Here is a 22,057-nt window from a genome sequence, read left to right on the forward strand (position 1 = left end):
GGGGGGGGGGGGGGGGGGGGGGGGGGGGCTCTTCTCTTCAACCACCAAACATTTCAAGGTCCAGCCCAGAGGTGCCACCTGGCCACCAGCTTTACCTAAGACCCACGTGGTTCCACCCTCCTCTGCCCATGTCTGAGCCACGCGGCAGAACTACTGAACTTCATGTCACTTTTCAGATGTTTGGGTTTTAACCGCCTTCTGGAAAAAGACTGTGAGCCTCAGTTTCCCCACCTGTTGCCCAACCACGAGGAGGTCAGACCAGATGATTTCAATGCGTTTCTGAGTCCACCGGTGATGTGGGCGGCTCAGAGAGGGCGCTGCTCAGAAGGTTTGCTGAATGACTCATCACTATTCATTCGGCTTCTCACTTCTTCCCCTTATGTGGACTAGGATTTATTTGGCCTACTGAACTGATGGGGGAGTACTTGCCCTCACTTACTGGAGGCAGCTTTGTGTCACCCGAGGTCACCCCGATGGAGCCTGTGAGAAGCTCGGGAGCTCATGCAGGAAGAACAAAACCCCGCGGCCCGGACACCCCGCTCTGTGCTCCTCTCCAGGGGCAGAGGGGCCGCGTGGGACCAGGTAACCAGTGCGCCTCTGGGTTTCCAGGGGAATCAGTGTGGACAGCTGATAGCACACTTGGCCTCACAGAGACAAGCCAAGGCAGAGGCGAGGGGTTGACAGGGAGGCCCCTGCTTCTGGCTCTGCAGTAAATTAAACTTCAAACTGGCTCTGGCAGCAGCAGGGACAGTGCCTCCGGGTGTCTGGGTGATAAGGGGGGGGCGCTCCGTTAAGCTCTGATAAGGCAGCCGCGGGAGACGCGCTGATCTATGGAACAGAGCTGGCAAGGTCCGTGGGAACCTCCCTGCCCCAGAAAGGCTGGGGTGGAGATAAGATACAGAAGCAGGGGGGAGGGGCCAGGCAGGGAGGAGATGACCTAGTAGGTCTCATCCATTCCTCTTATTTCGGATCCGCAGGCTGCACGGAGGGAGTCGGGAAGCCAAGCATCAAGAAGCCGGAGGCGATGATGGTAAAAGGGCAGGGGCGAAGGGAACCCCACGTGGGTTTGAGGAAGCCTTATGGTGACCCTCACTTTAAATAAACCTACTATCTGAAAGTCTACCAGATACAAGAGGAGGGGATTTTGTACTTGTAACTTTCCAGTGTCTGGAGTTGTTACTAATTAATGGCCCATCTGGTCCTTCCCATCTCCCAGCCTTGTTTTCTACCATCAGATGAGGAGGTGGAACCCCGGACATCAGCATGTTCAGTTTCTTTACACTTTGGAACTTAGGTTCTTGAAAGAGTCATTGTTTTCCTCGACTGATAGTCCCGCCCGGAACATGATTCATTAAAGCGCAATTTATCCAGGACTTTCTGAAACCCACCTACCGCTATTGAAAGTGGACACCCCGTACATTGCTGGATTGCTACTGCAAACTTAGAGCAGGCCTCTGCTTCTCACAACCAAGAATGTCACCGCTAGTGTCTCCTTCGCCCCTTGGAACAGAGTTCCTGGCCGTGGGTGACAGGTGTGAGGCTGGGGGCATTATTCAGGGCCCCAGACTGACTCAGATAGTTTTAAGTGAATCATGAAAATTGACCCTGGGCCACCAGCCTGGGAAAAACACAGCCCATGACCCTGAGCAGCAGAGATGGGCTTTGGGAGGCCCCCTCCCAACCTCCAAAGGCTCAACACTGTCCAATGCGTCAAGCCTGGGAAACTGGAAAGGGAATGTTCAGGCATGGTGGATGTCCCGTGATACGTGCTGACATTCAGACCGGCCACCTGAGGAGAACTGGGAGGCAGACGGTGCTGTCCAGGTGGCTGGACTTTGAACACAGGAGAGAGGGAGAGGGCGGTAAGACAGGAAGGAAGCCTGCTCAAGGACATGAGAGAAAGCCAACAACAAAGTCCCCAGGGGCTGTTTACTGAGTGCCAATGACATGCATGGAACTAGACATCTCACCTGCACTGTCTCAGGCTGTGCCCTGAATGACCCTAGGAGGTGATATTACCACCCTCACTTTACAAACGAGGAGACTGTAGAGTGGCCTGGGCGGCTCAGTCAGTTAAGCGTCTGACTCTTGATTTCAGCTCACGTGATGATTTCCTGGTTTGTGAGTTTGAGCCCCGCATCACTGTGGAGCCTGCTTGGGACTCTCCTCTCCCTCTCTGTCTGCCCCTCTCCTGCTCGAGTTCCCTTGCTCTCTCTCAATATAAATTAAAAAAAAACCAAAAAACAAGGAAACTGTAGTACATCCTGTGCGCAGTCACATAGGTAGTAATCAGGAGAGCCAGGATTTAAAACTGGCCAGTCTGAATTTAACATCTATGTTCTCACTCTTTATAACACAGACTCCCCAAAGCAGGGATTGCAGACCTCTCGTCCCTCCTTGATCCGGGGACCCTGTCTCCCTATCTCCTTCTCCCAACACGGACACTGAAGTCCAGTCCCTGCCTGACATCAGCCGGTAGCACTGCCTCCCTTCTCTCCCTTGCTTCGGGAAGGAGACAGCTGGGTTGGAACATTCCTATGAACTATCTGGGTGGTGCTTAAAATCCATTGTGGGGGAGCAGCTCTGGCTTCAGATGAAAGGCCTTTGGGGTAGAAGGATCCAGAAGCCCTGTTTCTAACAAATGCTAATCATGCCTTAAACACAGAGAGCTGTAAAAGCTGAACCATGGGTTACTACCTAATAAAATACTTGGTGCCTAAAAGAAGGGCATGAAAAAGACGCCCCAAAGCTCTGTAACATGGAATAAAAGTGTCCGTTTCCTTCATTCCCCTGATTCATCTGGCTAAATATTTTAGATGTATTGACTTTAGTAAGACGGGCTGCGTGGGTCACTGGGAGAGGAAATTTACATCTGCTAATGACCCTCATCCACAATGGACAATCTGTGCTCTCCATTCTGCCAGGAAAGCCCTGAGGAACCAAAGAGAAGGAGGGAGAGCTGACTTAAAGCACATACTGCAGAGCTGTTTAGGAACGTAGATCCTTATCTGAGACCCATCCTCCTGGACAAAGATCCACTGCAGACTGGACTAGGAGATCTTTCACAAGATGTTGCTGATACTTCTGATTTCATTCAGAAGGTTTCAAGACACTGGAATCTTCCTTTTGTTGTACTAGAATTTCATCTCTTTGACAGCTAGGATTTCCAATCTGCTCTTTACTGAATCCCCATTGCTGAGAAGAGAGTCCAAGAGGCATTCACTGAATATGTATTGACTGAACTAATGAATAAATGAACGGCTATTTCAGGTACCTGTCACCCAGTCCCCCTTCTGGAGGAATCGTGTTAATAGATTCTGCTAGACTCAACAGTACTGTTCTGTATGGTTCCTAAGAGCATTCACTCTCCCCAAAGGTAGTTATTAGGCCATTTGGCCAACATTGGTGACTTATGACACCAGCCATGGGAAGATGAACTGTACCCACCAGATCCTCTGCCTTAGAAATTCAAACCAAGAGGCACTAACAGAAGCTGCCACTGATGTACATGGGGAGCAGAGACCATAAGCCACCTCGTGGCAGGGACCGTGTCTACCTTGTTTGCTGCTCTGTTCCCAATGCGTGATATTCCAAACCATGCCTGAAATGGAGTAAATGCTTAATAATAGTTTGCTGAATAAATAGGTACAGAGTACACTGGGCCTGCATGGCCATGAAGGGACAGGTACATGATGAAAGAGCCGGGGAGGTCAATAAGCCAGAGAGGGAGGGGCACAGATGCAATACCACAAGAGCCGTAAAGGAGCTATGAGACAAAGAGTCTAGGCTTCCTCCCTTCCAGCCGTCTCCGGAGCCATGTGACAGCCTGCCGATTGCATGTGGGCCAGTGTGATGTGTCACTTCTCTTGCAATACTAATGGCCCAGGTCAGAGCCGCCCTGAGAACACACACAGAAGACCAGGTGTCTCACATACATACCTGAGCAAGTGGCTCTTTTGTCTTAGTCTAGTTTTGTCGCGGAGTGCAACCAAAGGTTGACATGTGTTCCAAAGGGAGGAGATGGGGCAAAGTCTTAGGGAAGACATGTTATTACCTCTCTGGGCTGGGGGGCTCCTTTCCTTCCCTCTGCACTGGGGTCGTTCATTCCCAGCTTAACTGGGGGCCACCAGCGCACTGACTGAAAAGTTGATCCTGTAAAGTCATCAAGGTGAGACCAGCAACGCAGCAGAGAATTCCAGAGAGGGCACAGTGGACTGGGCTCTGACCTTGCAGGGTTCAGGACCCGCTCAGCCCTGAACTGGCTCTGTGGCTGGGCAAGTTATTCAACGTTGAATATGTTTCTCTTGTCAAGTGGGGCCAATGATTCTTAGCTCTCAGGTTGGTAGCATTAAAATCAGTGCCCAGCACCTGGTAGGGGCTCCACACATGTGACTTGTTGTGTATGTCTGTAAAGCCCTGCAACTCACAAAAGATTCTGTGCTATTTTAAGTGATTTAAAGCTCACACCGACCTGCAAGACTTGCAAAGTAGAGGCCAGCATTCCCACTTTGCAGATGAAGAGATTGAGTTAAACGGGAGAAGTAAACTTGTCCAAGGTCACCCACAGAATAGCCAAACTTCACCCCAAGTCCCATAGTGCTGCCCTCAACACAAAATTGCAAGACAGGTGATCAGACGTGCATGGGCTAAGTTAGTCCTGGGCCGGCCGTATCTCCCTTAATCACACACAACGTTTCATTCAGCGATTCGTGTACGATACATCCAGGAGTTGGATGAATCAATAGATGAAGGAATGAATGGGTGGGTGAATGAATGAATGAGTATCCTGTCTTAATTCTAACTGGCAATGAGACCTGGGGCCCTCATCCAGACTAAGCCCCGTGGGGCCTCCTGGTGCAGGTTTCTCTCCCTCTCTTGGGAATGGCTGATTGCAGGCCTGGTAGTGGGTCTGGCTCACACTATCAGCCCCTCCTCTGCCAGCAAGGAAAGCAGAGGGCAGCCCTGCCCATTCTACGTACTGGTTTCTGCAGTCTCGTACTCGCTGTCTCTGAGAAGCTCAAAGATGTCCACTTCGACCTTGGCCTTGCCCAGCCTCTCAGGAGCGCGGTTGATGCGGTTCTTGGCCAGGGTGATGGAGAGCCGCTCCCCTCTGCTGCACTCCATGGGGTCATCCAAGATAGCAGCTGTGGGCAGGCAACCACACGGAGACAGTTGGTACCCTCTCCCGTCACCCTCCTTTTTCTCCAGTCTCCCCCCACTGCCACCTTCCTCTTTCAGGCGGCCCCCCTCGTCCCCCACCACCCTGCCATCCTCGGAACTGTTGCCAGAGCCAGCTCTCTATATGCTAAGGGTCTTGGTTCATAGCCAGGTGTAGCCATGAATTCTAATGTGCATCCCCACCTCAGGAAGCCCATCATGTCATGGCAGGGCCCCCGGGGTCAATGTGTACGAGGTCCTGAGACCCAGGCGTGGCAAGACACTTGCATGTACATCTGCATGTGCACGCCGGCACTTGTGTGCAAAGGAAGGCAGACAGTGGTTGTCCTGTGAAAATGGTATTCTGGGCATCTGTGAAGCTCTCCCTGAGATGAGGGGTTAAAGGAAGTCAGGCATGAGAGGGAGAGCTGTGGCACGAAGGAGCGGGGGCAGGGTCCTGCTGAACCCCGGGCCTCCAGGCTCAGACACTGATGAACGATGTCAGCTGGTGAGCGAGGCAGTTTCCCTGAACTTCCTTTCCTCACTGATGGTTAAGAGCAGTAAGACAACCTCCGGGGGCTGCTGTGAGGATTCAGTAAGATAACGTATGTAAGTGACACGTCCCACGGATTTCATCGGCGTGACTTAATAGGAATGGCTGGAGTGAAGTAGTACTAATAGACGGGCAACTTCCAGAAGCAGTAGTCAGGTAGCATAAAAACCTAGGTTCACATTGCAGCTCCAGCCTGTATTAGCTATGAGACCTCAGTTCCCTCACTCGTAAAATGGGGAGAGAGCCCAGGGCTTGGGCTTCTGTGAAGATTATATGAATAGTATACATGAAGTGCTCAACATGATACCTGGTGGTATGTGGTAAACACCCAACAAATCTAGCTCTGGATATCATTCATTCTCTTGGCAGAAGAAATTACAAAATTGGGCATCTCTACAAAAACTTGTATATAAATGCTCAGAGCAGCATTATTCATAATAGCCCCAAAGTGGAAAAATCAAATGGCCATCAACTGATGAATGAATAAGCAAAATATGGTACATCTACACAATGGAATAGTATTCAACAATATAAAAGGACGTTCTCCATTCTCACACATGCCACAACATGCATGAACCTTGAAAACACGATGGTAAGTGAAAGAAGCCAGACACAAAATACTGCCCATTGGATGATTGCATTTATATGGACTTTCCGGAATAGGGAAAATCACAGAAGTGGGAGGTAGATTAGGGGTTGCCTAGTAGCAGTGGTGGAAAAGCTTGAAGGAATGGGGAATAACTGCTAATGCATACACAATTGTTTCTTTTTGGGGTGATGAAAATGTTCCAAAGTTGATTATGGTGATAGATGGACAACACTGTGAATACACTAAAAGCCAATGAGTTGTATACTTTAAATGGGTGAATCGTGTGGTATATGAATTATATTTTAATAAAGCTGGTACAAGAAAAAAAAAAGAGTATCAAGTTTATCTTTAAGAGGTTTGAAGGCTCAGAAAAGCAACATGAGGGATCATGTCAAATAGATTTCACCGACACGTGGCCCTTGAATCTCTGTGGCTGGTGTGGACTCAAGAGACCTAGGTCCCATGCTGTCTTCCGTATCGTGCTCCCATACCTACTATGACCCATTTTCCAAACCAAAAACCAGGACACAGAATATTACAAAGGCTTTTTTTTCTGATATGTGGATATATTTATATGCATTGCCTTGTTGAACAATAAAAATTAGATTTCACTGACAGGTTGGGACATACATGGGCAACAGAGGTGCGTTCAAACACCTAGGCATTAAAGTGAGCTTCTGTGAATTACGTAGCAAAGTCCTCACACACCTGGTGTGATCAGCCCCTGCATGAGTGGCCAAAGGGCTGGAAACGTGTGATTGGGGAGCCCAAGGGACACCCGCAACACCTGCCCAAGTGGCCTCAGAAAAGCAAGACCAGGATGAGAATATTCCTTGGAAAGCAGAAACCTGAATGAATGTACCGTGCTGGCCCAGGAGAAAGACTCTGGGAAGAGAACAGAAGGGCAGCCTACAGACGTGATTCATAAATGGTGTTCCTTGGAGGGCCCTGGGTTCCATTAGGAAGCAGATGGGGAGGCCACACGGAGGTCTCTAGCCCATGCCAGCTTCAACCAGCACACTTCCCCATCCATTAGTTTTGGATATTTTGGGTTCCATGTAAGACTTGATATGGAGTATAAAAGTTGCACCATTAAAAATAAAATGGGGGGCGCCTGGGTGGCTGAGTCAGTTAAGTGTCTGGCTTTGGCTCAGGTCATGATCTCATGGTTCATGGGTTCGAGCCCCACATCGGGTTCTGTGCTGACAGCTCAGAGCCTGGAGCCTGCTTCTGATTCTGTATCTCCCTCTCTCTCTGACCCTCCCTGCTCATTCTGTCTCTCTCTGTCTCTCAAAAATAAAAAAATAAATAAAAATTAAAAAAATAAAATAAAATGGGGGAGCGCTCAGGTTATGATCTCATGATTCAAGGGTTCAGGCCCCACATCGCCCTCTGTGCTAACAGCACAGAGCCTGCTGCAAATCCTCTGTCTCCCTTTCTCTCTGCCTCTCCCCTCCTCATGCATGCTCTCTCAAAAACAAACACACATTAAAAAAATATGATTAAAATAAAGCAAAACAAAACACAATAAAATAAAACAAAAATAAAATAGAAATCACTAGTCTAAAGCTTAGAAAAGAGACACCTGAAAATGCCAGGAAATGGCAGAGCCATCCCACACGAGTCATGGGAAAGAGGTGGTGGGTCCACGGCACACGAGCTGTAGGTTAGTAGGCACACATCTATTCCGTGGCAATATTAGTGTAGGTGCTTAGTGGACACGATCTCACTTAATCTCTGCAACAAGTCTGTGAGAAGTATGTGTTCTTTGTGTTATCGTCACTTGGAGATGAGAAAACAGAGATCCGAGGGGTCAAGGGACCTGCCCAAATTCACAGGGCTGGTGAGTGGGAGAGGCGGAAGGTGACCCCAGGTCAGCCTCCCATAGACCCCATACCCTGAACCAAGGCTCATCTTCCTTCTGGTGCAACTTGTCTTTGTGGAGATTTGCCGCTGAGAAGGGGGTGTCCCAGGTAGGTGTGTCTTAATCAGCTCAGGATGCTGTCACAAATGACCATACAATGGGTGACTTACATAGCAAACATTTTTTTCTCACAGTTCTGTAGGTGGGGGAATCTGAGATCAACTTGAGTGGCTGGGTTCTACTGCAGACACCTGCCTTCTTACATGGTCCTCAAATGGTGGAGAGAAAGGGACAACGTTCTCTGGACTCTTCTTAGAAGGACACTAATCCCATCATGGAGGTCCCACCGCCCTTGTGACCTCATCTGAACCAAATCCCCTCCCCAAGGTCCCACCTCCTAAGGCCATCATAGTGGGGGTTAGGATTTCAACATGTGAGTTTTGGGAGGACACAATTTAGTCCATCACAACAGGGCTCATGACCCTTCCACACACCATAAAGAAAGTTTTGGGGCCCCTGGGTGGCTCAGTGGGTTGAGCATCTGACTTTAGCTTATGTCACAATCTCACAGTTTGTAAGTCCGAGCCACATATCAGGCTTGCTGCTACCTGGCTGTTGACAGGACAGAGCCTGCTTTGGATCCTCTGTCCCCTTCACTCTCTGTCCCTCCCCCACTCAAGCTCTCTCTCAAAATACAAATTAAAAAAAAAAAAACTATTAAAAAAAAAAAAAAGAAAGTCTCATCAGGGCAAATCAACTCTGAAACACTAATAGGCCTGGGCCTCTGGAAATTCCCCAAGCTAATGCTCCCAACCCCCAGGAAATTTCTAAACTGGGAGCATTTTTCTCTTTGGGCCATAGGACCTCACTCTTCCCAGCTTTTCCATCTATCACCTTGTAAATATTAGTAAATCACTTATAACAAAGTAAGTTAATAAAACAATCTCTCGGGAAATGCCCATGTGCCCTGTAAGTCTAAGGAGGAGCTCAGCCCTATAGGGTGGGGGAGGAGCTCCTTCCATAATGTTTGGATCAGGTCCATGCTAGACACGCTACACTTGCCTTGGTCACGTCAGTACACAAAGGGCACAACCCCGGCTGTACCAAGAGGAGGCAACACACATACGACACTCTGTTCCAGGGCTGTGTGTTCTCTTCCCAACAGCACACCTTCAGGACACGTGTTGTGGACTGAATGTGTCTCCCCCCCAAGTTCACATGTTGAACCTCAGCTTCCAAGGTGACTATGTTTAGACATAGGGTCTTTCAGAGGTAAGGAAAGTCAAATGAAGTCATGAGGCTAAGTCCCTGCTCTGATGAGATTAGTGTCCTCACAAGGAGAGACACCAGAGAGCTCTCTCTTTCTCTCCAACTGTGTGAGGGCGCGGCAAGAAGGCAAGCCAGGAAGCAGGCTCTCCCCAGGAAATGAGTCGGCTGGCACCTTGACCTTGGACGTCTGGCCTCTAGAACTTCGAGAAATAAATGTGTGTTGTTGATGCCACATAGCCTGTGGTGTTGTGTTATGGTGGCCCGAGATGACAAAGAAAATGTGCCAATACCAACCCAGATGTGCAGGACACCCGCCAGCCATGGAACACCACTTAATCAACTCACAGAGCCTCACTGGACACACTCTGAGACAGCGGGATCGTACTAGGTGGGGAAGAAGGAATGTGAAAATTTTATACTCAGGGCACATGAGGTCCCCTGAGCACCTCTTTCTTCTCTTCCTCCCCACAGGGTTCGATGAAGGGACTCTGGAACTCTCCTCAACCTCCTCTGCCCCATTCTGGGCACCACTTTTCAATTTAGGTTTTAGATTTTAGATGCTCATTAACTCCTGTCTGGGAAGAGCCTCAACTGGGTGGTTGGTTGGTATCAACCACATGGAGGTCAGAACCCAGGTTCTGGGGCTGTGGAGACAAAGGATGAGATCCAGGCTCAGGCTCATAGGACACCGGAGGAACATGTCCCCAACAGGCGGTTACCAACAGGCTTGCTGCTCGGCGGTCCCTGGCGAGGGGTCCTGTGGCGGGAGAGCAGTGTGCTCAGGACTGAGTGTGCAGCTGACACTCCTGGTCCCGTGCTCTGTCCCCCAGGCCTGGCTATCTGGTTACGCCAGGATGCTCAGAGTCCCCAGCCACTGCCTAAGGGGGAACAGTGTTATCTGGTACATCGTCCACCCCCAGGGATGGTTCTGCAAATAAGTCAACTAGGGAGCATGGAAAGGCTGGAAGGTCTGCAGCAAGGACAAGGTCGCGATGGAGAGATGCAGTCAGGGACCAGGGTCTTCCGCACGCTTCCAGCCCTGGGGACTCTGTGCCCAGGGACTCTACTACCATATGCACTCAACATGCCTCTTTCAGGCCCAGCGAGCTGGTGACCCCTAACCTCGGGCCTTTCTCCCCACAAGCCAAGAGCCTCACCTCTACTCAGTTCTCTCAGAGTTCTAAGGCTCACACAAAGGAAAGGGCAGCCTCTCGACTCCGCGCCCACCTCCACCCCTAGGTCTTCTCCATGTTCCAGACTGAGACCTAGGTCTACTCCAGAGAGGACACCTCCCCTGCGGCTGGCTGGTTCAGCTCTGCCCATTCTGTTCCCTTCTCGTTCACCCGATGAGTGTGGCCATGATATCACTGACCTGCTCAAAGCTCTCAAGCCTCCCCATTATCCAAGGGTTGGTCCCGTTTGAGCCTCTAAGGTGGCACCAGGGCCTCTGCAATCTGGCATGGACAGAGCACACCCTTCCACCCCCAGAGCGACAGTGCCCCCATGTCAGGACCAAGGCTGGCCTATGCTCCTTCCTCCATTGCCTCTGCTGACACTGGCCCCGCCCCTAAGGACTCTCCTTCTTCCCCTCAGACCCACCTCTTCCAAGAAGCCCTCCCTGACTCCCCCAGCCCAGTACTCTCCTTAGATTTCCCCAGTGACCACTCACTGCCCTGGAGGGTTGCTCACCTTTCCATCTCTCTTTCTATAAAACTTCCCTCCACTAGCTTGAACCTTAAAAGCTCAGAGTGATCTCCTTCCTTTGGCACTCCCAGGTTCCCCGTCCCAAATTAATTCCCTCTTCCTTAAAACTCCCACAGGAATTTCTCTGCACCTTTAATGAGCCACTAATCACTTTTGACTTTTTTATTAGGCCTATCTGTTTATCCGTCTTTTCTCCCGGGGGCGGCCAGCCCCTTGAGGGTGAGGGCCATGCTGAATTCATCTCTGTACCCCCAATGATTCCAGACACCTATGCACGAGGCCCTTAAGCAATGGTTACCAAGTGAGTGAATAATGTGATATGGTGTAGAAACACGAGCTATCACTCACACTGAGGACAGTTCCTCTGAACCAGCGCTGCAGGGTGCAGGGCCCGTGTGAGGGTCTCTAGGGCACCCGGGGGCTGGCCCACTTGTGCAACTGGAACGGGGCTCGCTCTCCCTCCTCGAATTCTCAACAGCCCGGAAGTCACCCCTCAGGTTGGAAAAATCAGCCTCCTTTAATCCCTTGGGTCTTCTAGAATCTCCCTACCGAAGATTTTCAAGCACTTTGACAGCTATTATCTCTTTAAGGGGAGGGGGATGGGGATAAAGAAGTTTTCAGGTGGGGCACCCAGCTGGTTCAGTCGGTTGTGTCCGACTTTGGCTCAGGTCCTGATCTCATGGTTTGTGAATTCGAGCCCCGCATTGGGCTCTGTGCTGACAGCTCAGAGCCTGGAGCCTACTACGGATTCTGTGTCTCCCCCTCTCTCTACCCCTCCCATGCTCATTCTCCGTCTCTCAGTAATAAATAAGAACGTTAAAAAAAAAAAAAGAGAATTTTTACGGAGAACCTTTACAGCAGTATCTGCAACACTGCCCACAGCTTAGAGCCCTGTGCTCACAGGCAGAGATGCTTGGAGCCTCCGGAAGCCAGTCCGCTTTGCTCCCACGCCGAGTGCCAGCCTCAGGATCGCCATTCACCTGACACCAGCTTCCCTGCTCACCTCTGACCTCTCGTGCCCCTCTTCTTACCCCTGATGGTCCCTGTCATCCCTTCTGTTGGAGGAGGTCACACTGCCATGTGGGTCGCTCCACCAGAAACCCACACCCTTCCTCCTCACCCGGGGTGCAACCCAGGACCTCCATCTGCCCTTGGCCTCACCTGGCCGGCTCCCTCTCACATTCCAGACTGTATTTGTTTCCTGGGGCAGACTTGGGGGGTGACGGGGGGGGGCCTTAAACCACAGAAATTTATTTTCTCACAGTTCTGGAAGCTAGGAGTCCAGGATCAAGATGTCAGCAGGGCTGGGCTCTTCTGAGGTCTTGCTCCTCAGTTTATCTCCCTGTGTCCTCTGTGCACATCTGTATCCTGATCTTTTCTTAGGACACCTGTCATTCTGGGTTAGGGCCCACCCGATGACTTCATTTTAATTTATTTACCTCGTCAAAGACATTATCTCCAAATGCAGTCTCTTAGTTAGGACTTTAATACATGAAGTGGAGGGGCATGTACCCAAGTGGTTCAGTCAGTAAGCGTATCTTATTTCGGCTCAGGTCATGATCTAAGGGTTCTTGGGTTTGAGCCCCGTGTCAGGCTCTGTGCTGACAGCTCGGAACCTGCTTCAGATTCTGTGTCTCCCACTCTCTCTGCCCCTCCCCGGCACACTTGGTCTCTCGCTCAAAAATAAACAAACATTAAAAAAAAATACATGAATGGAGAGTGGGCACACTGGTGAGCCCATGACCCAGATCTTCACCTTCAGCCATTGCCCAGCGGCCCCCCCCCGCCCCCCGCCAGCTCCCAGTCCACAGAGAGGTTAACCCAAGGTCACTTTCTGGGAAGTGCCTTCACTCTCTTTTGTTTAATGTATGTATGTAAGTAATCTCTACCCTCAATGTGGGGCTCAAACTCATGACCCCCGAGATTGAGAGTCACATGCTCTTCCACTGAGCCAGCCAGACGCCCCTTTCCAATGGGCTCAGATAATGAGGCCTCCGGTTCTAGGATAGCCCCAGCACCGTGCCCGGCTCTCCTCTCCTGACACTCTGCCTCACCACACTCCCCTTCTCTCTTTACCTTCCGTCTCTCCCCAGACCAGCTCCTTCCCCTCTGCTAAAACGTGCTCAGGCCCTCCCATCCCACAGGGGCCGTCCATGGACTGCACTGACCCCGTATGACCCTCTGGCTGTCCCTTCCATCTTTCCTTCGATTCAAGCCAGACTTTTCAAGTGATTGCTCAACTATTGTTAACTTCCCTTAGTCTCATTTTCCCGTAATCCGCCTCTGTCCCCACCACCCCGCTCAGACTGCATGCACAAGGTCACTGTCGACAACCATTTTTGCAAAGCCAGGGGACACTTTGATTCTCTGACTGTATTACTAGCTGGCAGTATTGTTTCCTATCTGACAGGTGCTGTTCCAAGAACACTGGAGGATTGTCTCATTTAATTCCACACACAACCCCACAACTTACTGTCCCATTTTACAGGTGGGAACACAGAGAAAGGGGCAGGTGGGTCACCGAGATGACACAGCTCTTAATGGCAGCCTGGGTCCACAGCCCGTGAGCCACCAGACAACTTGGCTAACCTGCGTCTCAGTTTCCGCTGAACCTGAGAGTCCTGAGTGTTCGAGTCCCATGTCCTGAGTCTTTTGCCTGAAATGCTCAATTTACCTGGTTTCCACGACACGAAGCCCCTGGGGCTTTCTTCCTGCTTCTGTGCCCATCCTCTCAAGGTCCACAGTCTCACCTTTAACACTGGTGAGGCCCCGGTTCTGTGCTGAGCCTTCCCCTTACATCCCTCAGCAGCTCCCTACATGTTCACAGCCCCCTCCAGGAGGATGCCCTGTGTCACCTGCCTGATGGCATCTCCATGTAAATGTCTGATAAGCATCTCAAATTTATTAAGGCTCAAAGCAAACTCACCCTCTTCCCTCTTATGCTCTTCTTGGATTTGGCTCATGGCAGCACCAACCACCCACGCATCATAGCCTCACCCCAACTCCTCACCCCCAAAGGCTCTGGGGCTTTGCCCCTATTTCCCGAATTAGTCTCCTGCCCTCCATCTCAACACACATGATGGTCCAAGTTCAGTCCTTTCATGTCGGCTACTCAACTGCAACCTCTTGACTCTCACTTGGTCTTCCCACCAAACTTGCAGCCACCACCTGGCAGTCCTCCATCACGCCCACACGCAGCTGCCAGTCACTTTAAGGTGCAAATCCCCGCATTTAGCTTTGAGTCTCAAAATAAACGGAACTCCCTGGCATGGCAGACAAGACCTGGCTCTCCCTCTCGAACCTTAGGTTCGGCTTCTCTGCGCATCCCTCTCTACCTTCCAGAAATACCAAACTACCTGAGCACCACCTAAACCCACACACAGGCCATTGCGTGTCTGCACATTTTTCCTCAGGCTCCTCCTCCTGCTGTCCCACCTTTGCTCATGGGTCAGTCTCATTCGGGATGAGTCCTCCACTCAGACACCCCCTCCTTCCAGAGCTTTCCCTGAACACAGACGTGGATCAAGGGCTGCAAGAATGTACCCCAAAGAATCCCATGCATCTTATACTCCATTTCAATGATCCGTTTCATCTTTAACTTCCCCTTTCATCTTTTCTATCCCCAGTGCCTGGCATCCTGCCTGACAACAGGATGCCAGGCACTCCGTAAATGTTTAAGCTGAATCCGTCTTTGAGGGATGTTATGCCAACTTCTATTCCTTCCTTCAAAGTTACTACTCTGACCCATACGTATATGGCCAGCTGATGTTGACAAAGGCACAGTTTTAAAAAAATGATATTTTCAACAAACTGCACTGGAACAGTTGGATATCTATACGTTTAAAATAAAAAATAAAAAGGAACTCCCAACCTCGTCTTGTAGCACGCATAAAAATTAACACAGAATGGATCATAGGCCTAAGTGTCAAACCCAACGCTATAAAACTTCTAAAGAAAATCTCTGTGGCTTTGAATTAGAAAAGATTTCTTAGACATGACACCAAGAGCAAAACCCATAAAATAAAAAACAGAACGCTGGAATTCATCAAAACTTAAAATGTCTGCTCTTCCAAAGACACCACGAATAGAAGAAAAGACAAGCCACAGACCGGGAGAAAATATTATCCAAAAAGCATACACTCGATGAAGGACTTACACCCAGCATATACAAAGAACTCTCAAAACTCAGTAATAAAAAATCCAACAATCCAGTGTTTTAAAAAATGGGCAAAGATTCGAAGAGACACCCAAGAAGTTACATGGGTGGCAGATAACATATAAAGATACACTCCACGTCATGAGTCACTGGGGAAATACAGACTAAAACCGTAACGAGATCTCACCATAAACTTATTTAGAAGGGCTAAAATTAAAGAAGCTCAACCACACACCAAGCTGGCAAGGATGGGGAAGAATTGGAATGTTCATAAGCTACTGGCGGGAACGCAAAACGGTATAACCACTTGGAAAACACTTTGATAGTTTCTTAAAGAGTGAAACATGCCCCCACCATATGATTTAGGCATTCCACTCCTAGGTATTTGTCCCAAAGATAGTTTGGGTTAAATAGAAACTTGTACGTAAATGTTCATAGCAACCTGCTCTGTGACAGTCAAAGATGGGAGACAAACATCAAGAGGGAAGTGAATACTTACACTGTGGTATATCCATACAACAAGATCCTACTCGAGGATAAAATGGAATTTAAGAAGCCAGACACGGGCTCTGTGCTGACCTGGTGGAGCCTGCTTGGGATTCTCTCTCTCCCCCTCTCTCTCTGCCCTTCCCCTGCTCACTCTCCCTCTCAAAATAAACAAATGAACATAAAAAAAAAAAACCTTTCATTACCTTGACCATGGTGATGGTGTGACGGGCATACGCATGGCAAAACTTATCAAATTGTATAGTTCAAAATACAGGCAGTTTACTGTATGCAAATTATACTTCCACTTAAAAAAATGCTTTGATGGGAAAAAAGTTACTATTCTTCTGACTCTTTCCTATTTTCTCCCTACCCTCTCTCCTCGTCCTGAGCAAACGGGACATTTTAAACTCTGTGGTCTATACTTCCTGCCTCCAATTCCTCTGCATCTTCTCTGTCCTGAGTCTCCACCATCTCTAGTTCACTCCCAGAAATCACCGAGGTTCTCCTTCCTTCCAAATCCAAAGGTCTTTCTGTGGCCTCTTAGGGTTTTGAGGCTCTGAGTCATATGTGGCTGGAGGCTTTTTTGGGGCTATCGTGTTTAACATCCATGATATGACACTAGTCTGATTTTCATTCTGGTCACCTTTGCTCCCACCCCCCTCTGCCTCCAACTCCCTTCCCCCCCCCCTTTTTTAGGTTTATTTATTTATTTTTGAGAGAGTCAGAGACAGAGCAAGTAGGGAAGGGGAGGGGAGAGGGTGGGGTGAGAATTCCAAGCAGGCTTTGCGCAAACAGCATAGAGCCTGACACGGGTTGAACCCGCAAAACCATGACATCATGACCTGAGCCAAAGCCAAGAGTCAGATGCTTAACTGACTGAGCCGCCCAGGTGCCCCTCTCCCCTCCTTCATAGAGCCCTAGTTGGCAGTGCTCCCCAAACCCCACACTCCAGACTCAGTCCTCAGGCCACCTTTTCTTCACTTCACTGAAGAATTCATTCTCAACCATCAGCTCATACAGGTAGGAATTCTAAAACCCCTATCCCCTGTCCCACTGCCCGACCTACACATCAGACTCCTATCTCTGGGTACTAAAGAGAAATGTCGCCCTTGGAGATCCTGTCAAAGCCCATGTCTCAAATGTAACCCGTTATCTTTTCAGAGAATGGGGGTGGGGAGCTTTGTCTGCCTTCCCAGTGTCAATGAATGGCCCTTCTCCTACGTGTGAGCCATGGTAGAGCTGGTATGCACTCTCTCCGCCCTTTCACCACTCCACCTGCTCGCTGAGGACCGCTGAGGGGGGCACCCCACCCCCTGCTCTCTTTCTGCAATACTCCTTCCCTGCTTCCCAGCCCCGGGCTCTCCTGCGCTAACCCAGTGCCTCCACATTGCATATTCACCTGCCTGGTTACCCACACCCTCCCCGGTCCAGCGCCACACTCCGTTTCAGGCTGGTATTCTACCAAGCTCCTTGACCACTTTACAACATCTAGGTGGTCCCTGCTGAACAGTGAACAGAGCATGTCACTCTGTCCTGTCTTTTCTTTCTAGAAAGCATTCAGCTTTTCTTGACCCATATCCAAATCTCACCCAAATTATGCTCCATTCTCAAGTTCACTCCCGCCCTGACCCAGGCACGTGGGGGGCTGCTCTGGCCCATGCTGATTCTGCCCTCGTCCAATCTCCTAAAGTGCTCACGGTCTGTGCTGTTCATTTAGCACTTAATCTTGTGCTTTGTAAGTGATAGAGGCAATGCATTCATCTACTTAGTCATTCCTTTATTTATTAATTCATCAAATACCTATTAAACATTCATCTTAAGCAAGGCAGTGGGTACACAAAGATGGGTAAGAAGTAGTTCTGCTTTCAAAGCATCCAGAGGAGGAGATGGCCATCAAATCAAATGGCTGCAACCCAATATGGTAAGTTGGGGTTACCATATGATCCATTATGATCCATCCACAAGCCATCCAGGTGCCCACAGTACTGGGAAATTGCAGAAAACCATGAGTGGGTCTTTGGCTCTCACAAACATTTCTGGGGAGGGGTGGAGACAGTAAGTGGTTTAACAGAGAAAAAAATCACAAAGTTCCCAGGAAGCACTGGCTTTTCTGGGTAACGGAGGGACGTTTTAGGGAAGGTCTCATGCACACACGTGTTCGGTGCCTACTATGCACCAGGCTTCATAGAAGGCCGACCCTGAAGTAGCCCAGTGAGCTCCCCAGAGAGGCAGGGAACTGAAGTGCGTCCCAGTGTGCAGAGGCCCCGAAGGCATCACTGGTTCAGCAGCTGCTGGACAGGCAGGAAGGGAAGACACAAACCCGAGCAGGAAGGATCTTGTGTGCCCTGCCAGGGAACTGGAAGGTTAACAATAGAAGGACCTTCGACAGATGATGACATCATCAGATTTGCATTTTAGTGCTATCGCTCATGGCACTGAAGACACAGTGGAGCGGCAACTGAAAAATGGGCAGGAGTTTGGGGGTGATTTTAATCGCCCAGGAAAAAGAGATGGGGCAGGTACTGAGGGGCAGGGCAACGAGGATCAAAGAAATGGGAAAGATCTGAGCAAGATTCACGAGGTGTAATGCACAGGGGCGGGGAGTGGGGGGCGGCTGGGGAGGGGTCTAGGAGATATAAAGGCTTCTGGCTTGACTGTTTAGATGCTGACATCACTGACTTAGCAGCAAGAACACAGCGGTGTAACGGTGAAGGCTTGTTCCTGGAGAAGGGCACAGATGAGATGGGGGTCGTGCTTGTTAACTTTGGGGCACACTGTTTAGCAGTGGACAGTACCTGGCCTGGCTCTCAGAGAACTATCCGGGCTGGACACACAGACCTGGGAGAGCACAGAGCCAGGGTGGTGATGACAACTTGGATCTGACAGTGAGGAGGGAGAGGAAGGACGAGTCAAAGACCCTGGGGACCTGACATCTGGGGAGAATGTGGAAAAAGAGAAGCTGATGCGAGAGGCAGGACGGAAATCAAGTGAAATAAGGACTGAGAATTTTTCATGAGATTTGGCGGTTGGAGGCCACCAGGGACCCTGGCAAGCGCTGCTCCAGGGGAGGGGTGGGGAGAACATGCAGATCCAGCTACTTGAGAAGGGGCTAAGAAGGTGAATGAGTCAAGTAGAGCTTGTCTTCCAGGGAAGCATAGTAGAGTCTGTGGAGGGAGTCACAATTGCCAAGGAAGGGGTTGTAAATTCAGAGGAGAGGGGCTCAGAAGAAGCAGCCAGATGGGAGGGAGAAGTGGATTATGTCAGAAGCAAGGGGGCATTTTGCAAAAAGGCCAGTAGAGAAAGAGCCTGGAGCACAGGGTACAGGTTCACCCAGGGCCAAGGGAAGGGCAAAGCCATTGCAGAGATGCTCGCTGGCCCCCTCGGGTTTCCTTTTTTCTCTTCCTTTACACAATAAAACACCCTCAGTGTTACCTGGATGCATGGTTGTCCAACTACAGACTATATTTCCCAGCATCCTCTGCAGCTGGGGGAGGCCAGGAGCTGAAGTGGGCCAGTGAGTTTGAGTGGAAGTAACTGCAGACCATCCGGGCCATCCCCATGGCCTAGACTCTCCTTCCCTTGTTTTGTCGACCGGAAATGGTGACAACAGGAACAGATGGGAATGATACACTGATAATGGCCACACAGCTTCCTGGCTCCACCCCCAGCCACCTGGGACAGCAACCCACCTGCAGACTCACACATGAGGGACATACCCTTCAATCTTTGAAATTCAACATGTTCAGATCTCTTTGCTACTGAAGCTCAGCCTATGCTCCAGCCCAGTGCTGTCCCACAGGAATACAATGCATGTACTTTTAGGTTTTCTAGGAGCCACATTTAAAAAAGTAAAAATAAACACGTGAAATTATGAAATTAAATAATATATTGTATTTAACCAAAATTTCCGAATATTACTATTTTGACATTTAATCAATACAAAATCGTTGAGGGGCATTTGGGTGGCTCAGTTAGTTAAGTATCGGACTCTTGATTTCGGCTCAGGTCATGATCTCACCATTCATGAATTCGAGCCCCACATCGTGCTCTGCACTGATAGCATGAGGCCTGGTTGGGATTCTTTCTCTCCCTTTCTCTCTGCCCCTTCCCCACTGGCTTGCACACTCTCTCAAAATACATAAATAACATTATATATATGTATGTAATCACTGAGATAGTTTGTATTGTTTCCATACTAAAACTTGAAAATCCAATGTATATTTTGTACTTAATGGTCCATCTGAATTCAGATGAGCCGTATTTCAAGTGCTCAAGAACTAGTAGCTATCAACCCGGGAGATGCAAATGTAGTACTAATTGATACGCCTCTAAATAACTACTTAGGGGAAGGGGGAGTTGAGAGAGACTGAGCTTGATAGCTTCTATTTTCTCTGAAAAGAGGCAAGATTGTCACCTTCTGAGCGATCATGGCAAAGACAGGGTAGACAATTTCAGGCTAAAGCTTAGAAGACACGCTCTAACCCAGCACGTACATGCGTTTGTGTCGGGCCTGGGTGGAAATGCACAGAAGTTGGCGTGTTTCTGTAAGTAGCCTCAGGGCGCAGAGAAAAGCAAGGCAGGTAGATGCCAGAAGCACCAGAAGTGGCAGTTCCTGGGTGGGAGGGCAGGACAAGGGGACAAAGCAGGTGAAGGCACTACCAGGAAAGGGTTTGGTGAAGTCCAGAGAAAGTTACCCAAGTGAAGAGACCCCGCAGGGCTGAGAGGCTGCAGAGTACTTGGGGTGCACGCACGTGCGGCTATGGTGAGAGCGTGACCAGTGGGAACAAGACAAGAAAGGGGGGAGTGTAGGATACTGTGTGCAGATCGTGGGATTTGAAATTTAGGGCTTCAGAGGCAGAAGAGGATCAGGCGTCACCACCATCCAGAGGGTGGATTAGACAGTGTCGTGGTCAGGAGAAGGCCACTGGAGGTGTCCGTGAGGTATCCTCAAGGCAATGGGACTAGAGGGATGGACTCATGGACACGGATGATCCAGCCAGAGCAGAGAGGTAGAGAAGAGAGGTGGGGGTGAGCCAGGGATCCTAGCCTTGCGTGAGAACGGCAGGTGCGAGGTGCATGGAGACGCGTCCTGGGGAACAAGGCAGGACGTGCAGGACATCCACCGGCCGCGCTGGGAAGCAGGGAAATAGAGCGGCCACTCTCTCATGTGAACAGCTGTCCCTGGAAAGGGTAAAAGGGAAGCGTTCCATTGGCCAGGTTGGGTTCTCCATAGAACGGGACTCCGTGTCAAGCTGCAGAGGGCCCACAGGGAGGCTGGGAGAGGGGGTTGAAGTGGGGAGAGAGCACAGAGCAAGGGGAAGTGATCCCAGGGAGGGTGGGCAATGGGGCCAGCCCACCAGAGGGGGGCGCAGTGCCATTTCCTGGTGCCACGGGCCAGCTCTCTGGACGGTGAACAGGAGTCCACAAATCGCATCCCATCATCTCCTGTGTCCTCCACACGGCTCAGCACAGATGCAGGCTAAACACGTGCGCCTTCCAGACTTGTCAAGAGACCTGAGCCTGATGTGTGTTGACTGCTGGGCTTTCACAACACAGTTCACCTTTAGTTCCATCCCTTAATCCTTCATGCTCTTGCAGTTAACAAAAGGACGTGACCCCTGAGGAAGAAATTTATGAATAAAGTCCCTGGCATAACCAGCAATTACAGCTGCATTTAGTGCCTTATTAATACGGCCACGCTATAAGGTCCCTGCTCACCCCATTGATATTCCCAGTTAACTCGAAGCTGTTCCTTTCTCTGGATTGTGCCGCTTCCCTCCAGGTTTTCTCTGGGACCAGACAGTCCCTAGGTGTTTTCATGGTCACAGAGGGAGCCACTGGCTCCGCCCGTGGCAGCTCCCCTGGCCGGCTGTGGCTGGACCAGATGCACAGTGGTGGCCGGGCAGTTCCTGGCATACCCACACTCGAGGCTCACTGTGCACAGAGCCAGGCCAGGGAGAGGATTAGTGGGTGCTGGAGCTGTCTGTTTGTCTTTTCTAATAGCTGCCGGTGACAGCCTTCTGGCCGAGTTATGGGCTAAAGCAGAAGGCAGGCAGAGGCTCGGGGAGTGATGGGGGCTGGCAGGAGCCGTCACGGGTCTAGCACATCCAGGGATGCCAGGGACATCTGCCTCACGTCCAGAGGACACTAAGCCCAGGTCAGCTTCCCTGTCTGGGGGAATTCAAGTCAATGAGCACTCACTGAACACCTGTGTGACTCCAGACACTAGCAGAGAAGATGCGGTTGAGAACACAGGAGGGGGAGATGTGAAGCAAT

General features: G+C 50.1%; 1 protein-coding gene across 1 annotated transcript in view; it reads right to left on the minus strand.

The window, feature by feature from the left end:
* The window catches only part of GRIK4 (glutamate ionotropic receptor kainate type subunit 4), a 297,108-nt gene that overhangs the window by 173,016 nt on the left and 102,035 nt on the right, over positions 1-22,057 (minus strand). The window contains exon 2 of the mRNA XM_029915677.1: positions 4,980-5,144. Within this exon, the coding sequence (XP_029771537.1) occupies positions 4,980-5,144 (165 nt within the window). The remainder of the gene's footprint in view (positions 1-4,979; positions 5,145-22,057) is intronic.

Source organism: Suricata suricatta, chromosome 11 (assembly GCF_006229205.1).
Source record: "Suricata suricatta isolate VVHF042 chromosome 11, meerkat_22Aug2017_6uvM2_HiC, whole genome shotgun sequence".
NCBI lineage: Eukaryota > Metazoa > Chordata > Mammalia > Carnivora > Herpestidae > Suricata > Suricata suricatta.